At 44.3% G+C, this 15,626-nt stretch overlaps 1 protein-coding gene across 1 annotated transcript in view; it reads right to left on the bottom strand.

Annotated features, from left to right (window-relative positions):
• The window catches only part of itpr2 (inositol 1,4,5-trisphosphate receptor, type 2), a 54,561-nt gene that overhangs the window by 24,631 nt on the left and 14,304 nt on the right, over positions 1 to 15,626 (bottom strand). The window contains exons 17-37 of the mRNA XM_070908014.1: positions 15,330 to 15,449; positions 14,930 to 15,112; positions 14,517 to 14,768; positions 14,288 to 14,435; positions 14,043 to 14,190; positions 13,286 to 13,473; positions 13,060 to 13,183; positions 12,880 to 12,937; positions 12,560 to 12,725; positions 12,046 to 12,213; positions 11,443 to 11,505; positions 11,218 to 11,355; positions 10,957 to 11,070; positions 10,476 to 10,676; positions 9,738 to 9,989; positions 9,446 to 9,571; positions 9,124 to 9,252; positions 8,663 to 8,783; positions 8,252 to 8,433; positions 7,494 to 7,636; positions 6,790 to 6,898 (exon numbers count right to left, since the gene is read on the bottom strand). Coding sequence (XP_070764115.1) covers positions 6,790 to 6,898; positions 7,494 to 7,636; positions 8,252 to 8,433; positions 8,663 to 8,783; positions 9,124 to 9,252; positions 9,446 to 9,571; positions 9,738 to 9,989; positions 10,476 to 10,676; positions 10,957 to 11,070; positions 11,218 to 11,355; positions 11,443 to 11,505; positions 12,046 to 12,213; positions 12,560 to 12,725; positions 12,880 to 12,937; positions 13,060 to 13,183; positions 13,286 to 13,473; positions 14,043 to 14,190; positions 14,288 to 14,435; positions 14,517 to 14,768; positions 14,930 to 15,112; positions 15,330 to 15,449 — 3,133 coding nt within the window. The remainder of the gene's footprint in view (positions 1 to 6,789; positions 6,899 to 7,493; positions 7,637 to 8,251; positions 8,434 to 8,662; positions 8,784 to 9,123; positions 9,253 to 9,445; positions 9,572 to 9,737; positions 9,990 to 10,475; positions 10,677 to 10,956; positions 11,071 to 11,217; positions 11,356 to 11,442; positions 11,506 to 12,045; positions 12,214 to 12,559; positions 12,726 to 12,879; positions 12,938 to 13,059; positions 13,184 to 13,285; positions 13,474 to 14,042; positions 14,191 to 14,287; positions 14,436 to 14,516; positions 14,769 to 14,929; positions 15,113 to 15,329; positions 15,450 to 15,626) is intronic.

Consider the following 15,626-nt stretch of genomic DNA (forward strand, 5'->3'; position numbering starts at 1 on the left):
GAGGAGCAGACAGACGTGGTGTTTTAAAATGTGCACCGGCACGCCACACTGCGGCTCTGGTGTCCAAGCTGGGGATGAGCTGCCGATCCCCACCTCCGGCATTCTCGCACCCCCTTTCCTCCCCTCCCTCCTCCAGCCCCCTCGCAGCTCTGCTGTCTGCAGATCTCTCCGACTCCGGAGAGACGCATGGAGAAAAAGACAAAGACACCAGTCTGCCCTATGCTTCTTTAGGTGGTCTGAAAACTCACAAAGGCAGCGGAGGGCAGTACCAGCTGTGAACCAAGACAGACAGTTGCAGGAACGGGCGGGGGAGGCTTGAGCTGCTCGGGTCAGACAAGGTCGATAATAGCAGAGACTCAGGCCACAGAGGAGGAGAATGTTACCCAAACAAGGTTCAGATGGGGAGGGGGGGGTAATAGTTTTCTTTTCTGTGTTACTTTCTCCCACAACAGAAACCTGAGAGGACTCTGGGTGTGTGTCTTTTGTAAACAGTGGAGGAAACTGATCAAGTACACTGTGACACAGGCCATGTGAGGGCTGAGCAACATCCAACAACTTTAGCGCCAGCAAGCAACATTTAGGCCCCAACAGAAACTGCAGTCTTCGTTTCAAACTGAAACTCTACCTTCTGTACTGTTGTTGTCATTAGCACAAGATACTCAATACACAATCTGATCGTGTACCGTATAAAAAGGATGTGTTGCATGTTATCTAATAAAGACTTCAGTTGTCTCTAAGGAGTCAGTGAGCTCCTCCACAGCTTGGAACTGGAGGGAAAATGAAAAGCTTAAAGTGGGAGCCTTCCGTAACATAATACATATCCATATCAATGTGTTTTGCAAGGCGTTCTTTCTCACCAAGGGAGTTATTTCATGAATAGGACAAAATCTGGAAATCAAGACACATGCAGTCACATTATCCTGCTGTTTCAGTACAGACACTTTGGGAACATGTAGTGGGAGAGTGAGGACGGAGACGTGGGAAGACGCAGGCAGGGCTGTAGCTACCATTGAGGACAGTGAGGTCATGTCATCTGTTTTTTTTTAGTTTGGCTTTTTCAGTTAAAAGCATGCACATTTTTCAGGCAGACCCACATTTTTTAAATTACCAGGATTTTATATTTCTCGACCAAAATGTCACTTCACAGAATTTAGGCATTCATATTTGGAAGTAAAACAGTAGTGCTTTACTTTACTGGTCCATAATTTCCAAATAATTTCCTGGAAAAGTATGTAATCTGGTACTAATTATAGGGAAAATAGAGATAAAGTTATTGTAGTTATGCTTTCAAAAATTACCTTGATGAATAAAACTGAATGTGCGTTGGTGATGGCGTTGACTCATGGGCTCAAGATTTCTAAAACTCTGTTAATGCACTTTAACGCTGGGCTGTGCTAAACTTGGTTAGGTGATGCTGTTCCCTTCTGTAGGATATGAAACATTGTGTGACCCACAGTCACTACACACAGGGCCAACAGTCTACCAAAGTACATGCATCTGATAAAAAGACACACTCATGGGTGTTGACGAGCATCACATGTCGCCATTTACAATGTTTTTCAAGCTGCGATTCCACAGTACATAAAATGATTTTATCCGACAAACAAGCACATCAGCAAAACAAATTAAGCCCACATGTGAGAGCAATTGGTGAGACTGGTTCAGGGAAATACAAGACCAGCAGCGTAAACAAGCATTCAGGAAAAAGGCCCAGTGTTAGCTCACTATGGAAGTGTTACTTGTGATCCACTAACATTGTTAAGTGGTGATTGTGCTTGTTAGGAAGACTGTAGTGTTGGAGATAGGTTAGCTGGCTCACTGGTACCCGAGCATGTGTACAAGGCGGACAAAATAAGAGAAACACCCTACAATAAAACAGCCCAGCAGTTAATCAAGTTTTGCCGTGGGCTCGGGTTTTAGCCGTGCAAGTGGTTTTGTTTTTCGGGATGGAAATCACAGCCTGTCTGTCAGACAGTCCAGGCTGAAATATCTCCACAACTATTAAATGGATTGCCCTAACATTTTGTACACATGTTCATGTCCCCCAAAGGATGAATTGTAATAATGTTTGTGACCCCATGGTAAACATTATACCTTCTAAAAATCAGCATGTTAGCATTGTCATTCTGGGCAAGTTAGTAAGCTGACGTTAGCATTTGGCTCAAGGTGCCACTGTGCCCAAGTACAGCCTCACAGAGCTGCGAGTATTAACTGTTCATTTGAGGCATTGAATCATCTCAACAGTCATTTTTTGAGTCTGTAGTTTTTTCCATCAGTGTTGGTGAGAGTCTACTCTTAGCCACTGGCATATGTTGTCATGATTTCAGACTTTTTTTCTTTGCTACGCTGCATAATTTTCCAGTGTTTGTGACTGATGCAACAACAAGCCAATCACAATTAAATAGTCTACATTAGTGTGTCAAATTGAATATAGATTTACAGCTCTAATAGACACTACTTTCATAAATGCGTTACCACGGCAACATAAGGGAACTTGCAGAGGGGCACAAAGGCCAGATGGTTGCTACCTAAATTGCTAGTGGATCAGTTACAAACACTGCCAAATTATGTAATGTAAGGGGAAAAGTCTCAAACTGATGATGACAGTATGTGTCAAATGCAGGAAAACTGTGTTGGCAAAAAGGAACAATGGTCACAAGTAGACACTGATGAAAACTAACTGAAAGGCACCTAACGGGATATTTGCTTAATAGCACTACAAGCCTTCAGAAACGACCACCTCCGACAGTGACAACAAAGACCAAACGAAATTTTAAAAAACAGGTTCACTACATTCGTATTTACTGCAGGGCTATTGTGTGTTATTCTAAGATGTTTCTATTATTCTGTCCACCAGCTATGTGCATCAGTCCAAACACAAGTTTGCAATTCATATGATTCATCCTGTCGCCTGTCATGTGCCTCCCTGAACACAAGAGACCTAACTCACATGCAATCAGATTCAAATAACACGCTATGAACTGTGTCGAAACACTGTTCACAATGACAATTAATCTCATTCATAGAGGCCCTCAGATGCATGAAGTCAGGGCCTTTCGCATGTCTACTAGTGGTTTTTACAGGACGTCACTTTCCTCCACGGCTTGGAGCTAAAAGAGTTCGGCAGGCACTGTGCTCCTGGTCTGAAGGCATTTCTACACAGGGCACACAGACGTCCTGTGCCCAGTCACGGCCAGACCAGACAGACAAACAACATGTGCTAATCCCTAATCGCCATGGAAACCAAAACACAACACTCAACTAAGAGACACCTGACTGATGGATCGAGGGAAATGAGGGCGAGAGTGAGGAAGGAAGGAAGGAAGGAAGGAAGGAAGGAAGGAAGGAAGGAAGGAGGGGCCTTCTTAGCACAAACTCAGGTAGTAAAACGTACATGACAATTACATTTCCACACAAATAATTATTACTTTTTTGGCATTACATAAAAATGTATGAAACCATAAGGCATTCAGAATCCAAATTTAGGATCTACATTTCCTGACTCCAACTTCCTGACTTGACTCAGCATGCTGTGTCAGCCTGAATCCAGCCAAAGGTCAAACCATACGATGTATCCGTGAGCTCACCCCCGGCTCTCTGCCTGTCTGACTGACCCGCTCCCTGTGGATGAACCTAAGCCACGTTCCACTACTCCCATGAGATGACAGACAAACAGGGAAAAGCCCTGCAGGATGAGCTCACAGAGGGACAGCCAGCGTGGCACTGCATGCCTGCGACCGTGTGTGTGTGTCTGAGCAAAGCTTTGCGTCTACATGCGTCCGTGTGATGCGCTTAGCATTGAGAGGGTGGTAATCTGTAAATCTGCTTTTCCTTGGGCAGGTGGTGTGAAACTTGGCAAGCACGAAAGAAAGAGAGTGAGAGAGGGACGAGAAGAGAAAGAAGGACAGACAGACAGGCAGACAGACAGTGTGTGAATGACAGGGATAAGTGTGAAAGAGAGGGAGGAAAGAGAGTGTGAGAGTGGTTTATATTACATAACTGGCTTTTTCAATCCTCTGTAACGAAGAAGATACACATACATATACATATACATGCACATGTTCACAAAAAGCATCTAATGACAACAAAAATATGCACAAGTTAAAAAGAGACTTCAGCCATTGAAAGGTGTTACAAGTACAGTGATATTATATATTTTTTTCTTATTGTCCAACCGCATGAAAAGAATAAAACCAACAACGAACTGATCCTGCTAATAAGTAATGTCAGTGTATCAAAAGCCTGATATAACGTATTCCTCTGTGCCATAGACCTTCATTGTTGTCCAAAACTATAAAAAAAAGTTTATCTTGAGTCAAAGGTGTCCAGAGCATATGCAACAACATACACCATCCTGGTGCTTTAAATATTCAGCAACAAACGTGCTAATCCACAGATGAAAACAGTCCCCAACAAATTGCATTATTTATTCCTGTTTGAGAAACATTTGTGAAGTAGCCAGATGATTTAAGAAATTACTTAGCCTTTTTTAAAAATGAAACTATGTGTTTGTTTCCCACTTTTAAAGATTCATTTTCTTCAGTAGCAACAAATGTGCTTGCAGCCACGTGACAAAGTGCGCAAGGCAAGATAACTTAGTATCTTATGCATATTTTCTCCTATGTAATATTTGTATACAGTATCAGTATGCATGAAACATTCATTCAGGTATGTTTTCCCTGAAAAAGCCTCACCCTTGACATCTTGAGGGTAAGTGAGAGCACAAACATTTATAAAGCTGTCCTTATCTGACAACCAAAACAAGTGAAGTGCAGCAGTCGGAGCCAACACATTTCTATACTGTGACTGCTGCAGATCTTCCCCTCGCTGGCCGACCAGTGCTCCTGGCATGACCCAGGCAAACAGAGAGCAAGGCCTGGGTGGGACCAGAGGGGAGAGAGGGATGCAGAAAATAACTCGAGCGGGCAGACAGAATGCGATAGACTCAAACAAAGCATGGAGGGGGCAAAGGAGGTAGAGAGAGGTAGAGAGAGGCAGAGAGAGGCAGAGAGCGGACAGAAGAGTGAGAGTAAGGAGGGAGGGAGGGAAGGAGGGAGGGAGGGAGGGAGGGAGAACGTGATGGTCCACGTGACGCTAGCTCAGCCACTGCAGGCTGTTACGTAAGCGCACCCCCTGCCCTGTCTCCTCATGGACTGAGCAGACTCCGGTTCCCTCCAATCCCTCACCCTGCAGCCGCTGCCCACTTTTTTTTCCCTTCCACTCACATGGCTCCTCACATGGCTGCCTCCCTCCCTCCCTCCCTCGATCACTCTCCCTCCATCTCTTTCTCTCACTCTCCTCCACCCACTCATTGCACCCCAGGGGAGCCACCAACCTCTGCTGCCTATGCTGTCACTCTGTCTCTCTCTCCTTCTGTTTTTTGTCTGTCTGCCTCTCCCTCTCTCATCATTTCCATCAATCGTTTTCTCCCTCTCTCCCTCTCCCTCTCTCCCTCTCCCTCTCTCTCTCTCTCTCTCCTGTGCAGTGAGGCTGCAGCTCCACGCTCTGGGCTACAGGGATATGACAAAGAGAGGCCACAAATATATGCTTGAACACACTCACGCACACCTACACAAACTGACATTTCACATATCGTTACCGCACTGTCTGGCTTCTCGAATGTGTCGAGCCGCTTTTAAAAAGTGACTGTTTTTCCACTTTGAATTCCTCTGATCTTGTTCCACACAACTGTTGAATAATTTGCCTTTCGTAAAAAACAGCCTGGCTGACTGACACAAGATGCAAACACAAATAGGGAAAACAAAACTCTTACTCCTCAAGCAGCTGTAAGTGACACTGGCTGACATGTACTATATTGAGAAGGGTAGTCTTGACAGTATTACTAATGCAATTACACTGAAAGGGAGGGTAAAGGCACATACATACATTCTATTTTAGGGTGACGTTCTGGTGAGACAAAAACAGCCTTCAGTAGGACAGCATTGCCAGCCAAAAATAATCATGTCATGCATGAAATCCCACATCAGTGAACACATGCTCTCTCCCACTTTACTTCAGGACAACATTTAGTACAATAAACTGAGCTCTAAGCGATGCAAAACAATGGATGATTCTTTGGAGTTGTTGTGTTTTTTTATGCACGCTGATTGAAGTCTTGACCGCAGCAGCTCATTTTGTGTTGCACAGCGCCGCCTCCTCTCACCACACAGCTGGAACAAATTCTCCTAAACCTTCCAAAAAGGTGATTACAGAGCTGACTTTTCTGAACTTTGGCCCTCACCCTCCACCCCATTGGTGCGCACAAACATACACACATGCAGCCACCTCCTTAAGTCTCCTCTACCAACTCCTGTCATTCACTTTCAAGGCCTCTGGCTGAGAGGGGGTGCAGCAGGAGACAGGCTCCTGCACCCCCCACTCGCTGCAGTATTGATTTGTTTGTTCAGTGCTTGCCCCCCTCCTCCTCCACCTCCTCCTCCTCCTCCTCCTTCCCTTACTTCCTCCCTCCTATTCTCCCTCTCAGTGTGAGTGTGTCCTCAAGTGCCTCGCTGCCTTATGTAACATAGAAAGGCCCACAGCATACTGATGAAGGGGAGTCTGGGCTCTGGGCCGACAGACCTGGGAGAAAACAAGGACTACACTGCACTGCTGATAGGAGTACAGCACTGCTGGCGCTTGAAGACAGGGCAACCTTTGAGATGATTCTACCTAATTAATGTGTTTTTTATGCAACAGTGAGAATGTGAGGATCCTGAAATCTGATGACAAATGATTTAATGAAAGCCATGTTTCAGTGACATTACTCCCCATGCAGGGTCAAGTACTCACAGACTCCTGAATGCATTCCTTCTTGTCCAGCATCTCTCTGAGTGTCTGCAGGATCTTGATACACAGCTTCTCCTCTTTGTCCATAAGCTTCTTGGTGTGTTTGATCAGTCTGACAGGGTGAAGAGAAGTGCTATATAATTTACAGCCGTGTCCTGCTAATGCAGTCACTGGCTCACAAGTGAAAACAAAGCAATACTTTATTGATCAACACAGGTGAAATCTCCTTTTCTGCTCTCCAGGGAGGTCAGACAGCAGCAGCAGAGTAACAGCACCCCTGGAGGTTTGATGTGTATTAAACTCATTCCTTTATGAAATATCTAATACCTGTTCGTTTGAGGAGTCCCCTGACCACAAAAAGTACTTTTTTTCTTTTAAATAATTTTAAAGCTAAATGTTGGTTCATTTATGATTTCAATGGTTTTTTTTTGTAATTGTGTTTCTTCACTTTCAACTCTTTTCCAAAGCTTCCCATACTACCGAATAAATATAATAGTAACGGTAATAAATAGTAGTTCATTAGTGTAGGTTTTAGTTGATGCTTGAGATTAATACGTGTGACTTGGGTAAAGGGGCTTGGCACCCAGCAGTCGTCTTCTTTTCATCGTTTCACCTAAACACGCAGGTCGTGTATTTAGTTAGCATTAGCTAGGGCCTTCAAAAGTGAGGAACGTGTTCTTTGTTCCATACACAGATTATGGACTTACTTGGACATGAAAGCTCCGCTCTCACAGCGTAACCGAGCAGCTTCTGGAAACAGCAGCTCGGGGCTGTGAAGAACATCCACCAGCACAGAAAACTCTGCCTGGACCTTCGGACTGAACTGCTCCTCCAGAAGGGACACAACCCCCTGTACATGACAGACAGACACACATAAAGGCTCATACAATACCATACAATAAAGCCCTCATAAAGTTTTCAACTTGGACTCTCCTGTGACTGTAATATTTTAGCCATGCAAGCAGCACGGGTCCATGGATGGCTGTGTCAGTCAGTCAGTCCACCGCTTTGGTCAAGACTTAAATATAACAACAACTGTTGGCTGGATTGCCACAACACTTTGTACAGACAGCCACAGTCCCCAGAGGATGCAGCCTAGTAACTCTGGTGATCCCCAGACTTTTCCTCTCGTGCCACCACGAGGTTAACAATTTGGACTTTAAAGTCTAACTATTGGATGGATTGCCATAAAAACTGGTCGAGACGTTTACGTCCCCCTCAGAATGAATTACAATAACTTTGGTGATTCCTTAACTTTTCATTTAGCTTATGACCAGGTACCTGCAAAATAATGACACGCTAAACAAAGATTGTGAACATGGTAAACATTATACCTGCTTAACAACTGTCATTGCGAGCATGTTAGCAAGCTGATAGCACCACTGTGCCTGTGTGCAGTCTCAGAGCCGCTAGCATGGCTTTTTTTTTTTTTTTGTTCTCCTAGTCTTGGTATAAAAATGTGCACCTGCAGCTTCTCAATGATGTTCTTATAGTCAGGGCCACCCAGGGGCTCCTTGCGGGGTCGTGTGCGGGCAGAGGTCCTCCAGTCCTTGGCTGCTCGCTGCACCATGTTACTATGGACCTTGAGAGACAAAGTGTTGACCTGACTGTCCAGGTCCACTGGGATGGCTATGGCCCGTGCCTTAGCTGGGGAAGAATACGAAAGGTTAGATGTTGATGTGAGTTCATTTGTTCTGCTCGGACAGCAAACACAGCTCAGGCACCTCAGTGGTCAAACGTGCTGTGCAGCTCAGACTTACACTGTGACATGAAAAACGACCCATCTCTGAATAAATACTGGTAAAAATCTAAATCAACACAATCAATACATTTATTACAGTACATGTATTAGCAATTTACGTTTTGATACACTTACCAACGTCAGCCAGTGTTTTGATACAGCTCTCAATATTAGCCTTCTGAGCTGAGACGATCCAGGTGCAGTTGTAGATCCTGAAAGAAGACTGGAGCAGCTTGATGAAGACAGACTGGTTTGTCTGTGAAAAGAGGAGAGAGAGCAGGGAATACTGTTTTTTTTAAAGGGCATAAGTGTAGAGAAAGACAGAGACAATCCTAATGGGAACACTTCAGTATTGTCTCTGATAGGAGACATTAGTAGAGACTTCTGCGTAAAACACCTCAAGCAGCTGCTTGAGGTACTAATGTCTGTAATGAAACAAGATGGTCCCAAGCGAAGGAGCCACTGAAGGAGGCAGTCTGCTGTCAAATATTTTTACTGTAAAGTAGCTAAAAGTTGTCAAAGGGTTTGGACGTGCCATGAGTGAGCCTCCCTCTGCGGGCACATTTCACCAGCCTGTCAGAGGTGACAAACAATACCTGCAGGTTGGAGTGGTTGACGGAGAAAGGTGAGCTGAAGAAACCCTTGACAATGGCCATCACTGTCTCCGTCACATACTTCTCCAGCGCAGAATCGGCATGGTTACGGTCTGTGGTAGTGTTGCACACCTTAAATACAAAAAATGAAATAGAGAAAAACTTCTGAACAAGTTCAACCTCACATCGTATCTTTTTCATTTCTTCTGCACATGCGGTATGTGAAGGAATTTAACACACAAGTAAGCCTCGATGTATCACATAAACTGCCTCATTAAAAAAAGTGTCCGGAAGACATGACAAGACAAGACTGACAGAGCCTTACACTAGACATGTCCACCAGGAAGTTGTCAAAGAGCTTCCAGATATGGTTGGAGGTGTAGATCTCCTTCATTTCTACCTCTGTGTCCACGTAACAGTGATTTACAAAGTTCACATAAGCAGTTTTCACCTGGGGGGGGGGGGTAAAAAATAACATTAGATGAACATAAGATGCCTGGTTAGTTTCAGATAAAAAGAGCGATAAAAGAGACTTAAAATTGTACCCAAAAATGAAAACATTTGACAAAATATATAGTATTTATCTATACAATAAAACCCAAGCCTTTAGCCTTTACCTCTGGTATACAGTGGACATCAGTGACAACTTTGACAATGTCGTCCAGTGGTAGCAGAGAGTTGCATTTCAGCTCAGTGTAGACGTTCTTGCCCTCGGTGCAGGCAGCCAGTAGCTCCACGAGCGTGTTGTGGTACGCCAGAGCTCCATCTTCATCCGTCCGCTCTCGCTCAGAGCCCATCATCTGCAGCAACACCGGGAAGGAGGAGCGGTCGTTGTAGAACACCAGTACGTCCTCGCCTCCGTTCACCAGCTGGACACACAAACAGAGAGCCACGGAAAAGTTACACGAGGTATCACCATAACATGTAAAAATAAAAAATGAATGCATGAGAGAGTGTTTTCTTTTGCAAATATTTCTTCACATAACACACGGCTGTAACACAATGAGCTGCATATAAGCATTGAATTTAACTAATTTTAAGAATCCTGATTAATATGTAATTTAATGCAGCACACTGCTCCTGCAACTAAACAATAAACGTACTTTAATGACTGTAAGGTATCTGTGTAAGATGACATAACCTTCTAATAACTCTGTACTAAAGAGAAAACAAGTCATTTAGACCTCTTCAGTAGTATTCCCTACAAAGACAGCGTTAATGTTTATACTGTAATAATAGTAATTATGAGATTTTTTCAGGTGATCGGTGGTTGCAATTTATTCAAATGAATCCTGTTAAAGCTTTAGGAGAACTATTACGTGGATCGATGCGATGTGAAAACATTTCATTCTCACCTCTGTCATGACTTTGTCCTGACTTTTCTTCACATACTTCCCATCAGCTTTCACAATGGTTTCCAGGAACTTGAGGTACTGAACATGTCTTCCGTGTGTTTCAATGCAGTGGACAAAATGATGGACCACGCGGTCGCTGATCTCATTGCACAGCTGGTAGTTGTTCATAAAGATGTGACGCATTGTCTCAGCTTCCAGCAGCTGGTGAAAAACAGAAGTCAGGATTCAATCTCGAGCGTCTTCATGAAAACAGTGTATTGATCCATTTGTATAACAGAGAAAAAAGAAAACTGTTGTTGCTTATAAAAAACTAAGACAACACATCACTTCTGTCAGGCTGCTGTTGTTTTGGACCTTGTATTTTTCATTATAGGCCAATTCTGCTGATGCTACTGCATGCTGTTCTAGAAAAGAGGACATCTCTAATAACAGTAACAGCATGCCAACGAGGCAAAAGTAAAGCAAGGTCATATCCACATACCCCTGGAGTGAGGAACAGGTTCAGGTGTTTATGTAGCAGAGCTTGGTTCTGAGGGTTTCCTCTGCAGAAGTTTTGCAGAAATGTATGTGCCAGCGTCATGATCTCGTTCATCTTCTCATCACTCTGTGCAAAGGCAGAACAAAACAAATAGAAGGGAAGATTATTATAGAGAATGTAAGACATCAAGACATCAAGAACCCATGTTACACAAAGATTTCACAGAAACATTGAGTGCAACGAGTCGTTCAGTCGACTGTTTGCGTTGTTAGTCACCTTCTCATAGGGGATCTGCAGCAGGTCCAGCACTACAGTATGGGCCCCCATGTTCTTCAGCAGCCTCTGCTGCTGCACACGGCTCTTCTTACTGGGATAACACAGCTTACTGAGCCGCAGTAGAATCTAAATATCAGACACACACATCTATTGTAGACACACTGCAGAACAAAAAGACCTGAACAACCTAGAAATAGAAGACGTGGAGTTCACCTCTTTGACGATGTTGTAGTTGTTTGCTTTGTTGCTGTCAATTTGAGGTTTATTATCTCCATCCTGTACTGGGCTCAGGACGACCTCCTGGCAAGAGACACACATGAAGAAAAATGAGTATGTGATACGGTATATAAATTAACGGTATGCTAAAAGTTTATGACTTTAACTAAAGCCACACAATTCTTATATATTCACTCCAAAAGGTTCATCTTTGGCGTGCAACAAAGTCTACATCCAGGCTCTAAGTACCAGGCGTTTGTCACAGTGTGGTGGGAAAAGTCCCTGCACTGATCCTTGTATCAATGTAACAATAATGATGTGAAAACACACTGCATGTTACAGGCCTGACCAATAAAAACTGATTTACAGCAGGTTCCTGATTATCATTCATTAAGTACTGAGCTAACAAAACATCTTTCCATCAGCTTTCATCAACAATAACAACAGACAAAAGAAGCCGTTTACAGTGCAGCTGAATGACTGGTGGGATGTTGAAGATAAATATAGTAACTTCCAGTGAAGAAATACATGTCACACTAAAATCTGAAGTGTGAAATTTTGCTTTTAGAAGCTGGATGCCATTACATGATGGTACAGCACCTCGGTGTTCTGCTCTTTGCCCGGTCTGACCCCCAGGTCCTCACTGCTGTAGACTCCACTCTTCTCCACCCACAGCTCTGACTTCTCAACAGTCAGACGCAGCTGGTCCAGGTCTGCCTTGATCTGCTTGTAGTTCTCTACATCCTGCTCTGACACTAGCAGCTGGACCTGGAAAACACACACACACACACACACACAGGCAGACACTGGATGAGAAATAAACCAGACATAAAGATATTAAAAGAACAAATGTGTGTGAAAGCATATCTCTGCCAAGAAGTCTCAGTGCACCACTTTGGAAAGTCAGCGCGTTGTTAAAATGGGAGCTTGTGCAGCTCTAGATTCCAGCTGAGGAAGCTCTTAGTGAGACATTTTACAGCCGCTGCTTTGGCTCTTTGGAGAACCCTCTTAATTCAAACTGATTACATCAACCATGACAAAAATCACTTAACTCAGGAAGTGCCTAATGCCACACTCTGTCTGCTCAAATGCTGGAGAACTGCTGTGTCGCTACCTGTTTGAAGGCCTGCAGCACCTCAGCTCTCTGGCTGAAGTGTTTGAAGATGAGCTGCAGCGAGCCGGACACCAGCGGGGGGTAATCTTGCATGATGAGATGGATGAGAACCCTCAAAAACGTCCGGCCACCCTCATCGTCCAGCTCCACCGCACTTAACTCTGAGCTGAAATCACACATACGCACGCAGTCAATCCACATGTGCACAATAAAGCTCAGACAGCAGTTGTTAAGCAGATGCAATAATTTCAAGATCAATCAAGAACAATCTGCTTACATCTTTAATCAATGTGAGTGTATTTCAGTACAGCTTCACCTACCTCCCTGCGAACATGCTCTCTGCTTTGGTTGCAATCTCATCTATGTCTGGTTCAGAAGCTGGAGACAAAATAAAGTGGACAACAGTTCAGTAAAGTATGGCAGGCTGCAGTGGTAACCACCTCATTCAGAGCGTTAAAAGAATGCTTTAGTGTTTGCATTAAGAGAGAATGAAGTCTCACGTGTCACTAGGGGCATATCAGCCAAAGAGGCAGAGCTGTCAGTTATGCTCTTGTCCCCAAACTCTTTCTTGTAGATAGACAACAAGTATGTGATCCTATAATCCAACCTCACACTCAGGATGAACTAACAGGGAAACAAAGATCACACAAAACGAGAATCAAACAGATGAATGAAGCCAAACTGCACCAGAAATCACTAAAAGTGCATCCAGTAGGTGGCGCTTACTTGCAGGATCTCGATGATCTTCAGCTTGGTGTCCATCACCATGACATCCTCGTTGTCCGGCAGGAAGTGTCCCTTCCCATAGCGCAGAGAGGGGGAGGTGTCAGGGAGGCTGTGTGGCACACCTCGACTCATCACCATCTGAGTCATCATTTCCCCAACTCCGTGGATCGTACGCAGGACATTGTTGCCTAAAGGAAACATTTGTCTTCACACATGTTGCATTGTGCTTGTGTAAAGCCTGTCATTTACATCCACTTACATAGTTGACATGTGTCAGCTCAAGCATGTGAGACATTTGACTCTGTGTCATAACTGCTACAACAACTACCCTGAATCATTTCCAAGAGCAGACCGGTCCTTTCGCTGATCCGCAGAAAGTCATCTTTAACCTCATATGGACATTTCTGTAACTTCATATTTTGGTTCCACTGACAGCTAGGTTTCTTTATTTGGTCCAAAAAACTGTATAGATTCTTCTCACAAGATCTAAAAAGCAAGACTATTACCCCAACTATTTTCTCCCTCTATAAGCTCCCTGTTATTTTCACTTGAGGAAAACTGATGCTGGGCTCTTGACTGTCCTTCACTCAGAGAAGAAAAGCGCTATATAAGTGAGATCATTTACCATTTACCATTTATCATTTATTAAACAAAATTTTTACTCATTAGCTTTAAACTTTCTATCTAGTTTTTAAAGCAAACCATAGCTGACCATCGCAATGAAATAATGCACTTAATGCTGTGTAACTGCACTGACCAGCCTCTGGGCTCTTGTTGAGCTTGTTCATGAAGGTGAGTGGGTGCTGGACAATATCCAGGATGGCCAGCAGAGTGCGCGTGAGACGCAGCAGCTCACTAAAGCTATAGAAACCGAAGTAAACCAGGTTACGAGCCAGATTCACCACCTGGGAGAGAGAAGTAAAACAAGCACATCATTGAAGTAGCGTATGTGAGAAAACAAATGTGGATGAAAACACATGAACCATGTTGAGTTTATTTTACCTCTAGCGTTAGTTCATTCTTGTCTTTATCCCCAAATGGAAAAGGCTGGCTGACCACGTCTCTAAGGTATTCTTCCACAAACTCCATGGTGTGAGCAAACGTCTTCTTCATCTCCTCTTGTGAGGTGTCAGTGGACTCATACTCAAACCTGTGGATGAAGCACAATCACAGTCACAATCACAATCGCAGCCTGTACATAAGACACGTAATCACGCAGACGGACGCTCACTCGTGGATGGTGATCTTGGACGGGATCTCAGTCCAGAGGCGGGCATAGCGCACGGGCACCACGGCCTCTTGTGGGTCCCGGTCCACGTGCATGTGCAGCATGAGGCGGCAGAAGGAGGCCCTGAGGTTGTAGGGCAGGCAGTCGTCAAACATGCAGCGCAGGATCAGATCCACAGGTAGCTGACAGGAGATCTGGTTGATGGCAAGGTACTGACGGTCCAGACACATTTTAGCAAACAGGTTGAGCTGGTACCTACAGAGGAGGCGAGGGACACGGGGAGAGATTTTGGTTTTGCGGATTGGACATGGGAAGAAAAGGGGGAAAACATTAACTCATGCTTGCTTGTTTCAGCAATTACAGGGGAAAGAAGGTGTCGTACATGGGGGAACTGAAGGCAAGAATGCCACAGTCACCTGTAATAGGTGATGATGTCTACATCCATCTTGTGGTTGCCCTTAGCATCCTGGGCCAGGTGGCGAATGGATTTGCCGTGAGGCTCTTTGTGGCTGTCAATCCAGTAAAGCCAAACCTCCTCCTCCTCCACCTCCTCCTGCAGCAGCGAGGACTCCAGGGTGGTCTCCGTGTTAGAGATTAGTCTGGGGGGGAAGTGTGACATAAAGCAGTTACTAGAAAAATTGCACTCTGACGAAGAGCTGCTGCTGCTGCTGAATTTCACAAGAGGCACACTGGAGGAAACATGCTGTAGAGAGGACTGCATGTGCGTGTTTATACATGTTTAAAAATGAACGACTGAAATATGACAGGATCAACTTGTGGATGTTTTAAATATAGATAACACAGGGTGTGACTCACTTGGTCTGGATGAGGATATCTGCGTTGGTGGGGTTCAGCATAAATTTACAGATAAGCTCCTGTGTGACGGGGATGGCGGTCTTGTTGGACACGCAGAGATCGGAGAGATAATCCAGGAATCTGGAAGAATAGACCAGACATGAATCGCGACGTTTAACGAATGTTTCACACACGAAGTTTCAGCATAGGAACACATGAACTGATTGTACACGTGTGTCTTACTGTTGCATTGGATATATTTTTTTGGCATTTTGCCTTTATTGACAGTGACAGTAGAGAGAGACAGGAAAGGCAGGG

This window comes from Enoplosus armatus, chromosome 6 (assembly GCF_043641665.1).
Source record: "Enoplosus armatus isolate fEnoArm2 chromosome 6, fEnoArm2.hap1, whole genome shotgun sequence".
Lineage (NCBI taxonomy): Eukaryota > Metazoa > Chordata > Actinopteri > Centrarchiformes > Enoplosidae > Enoplosus > Enoplosus armatus.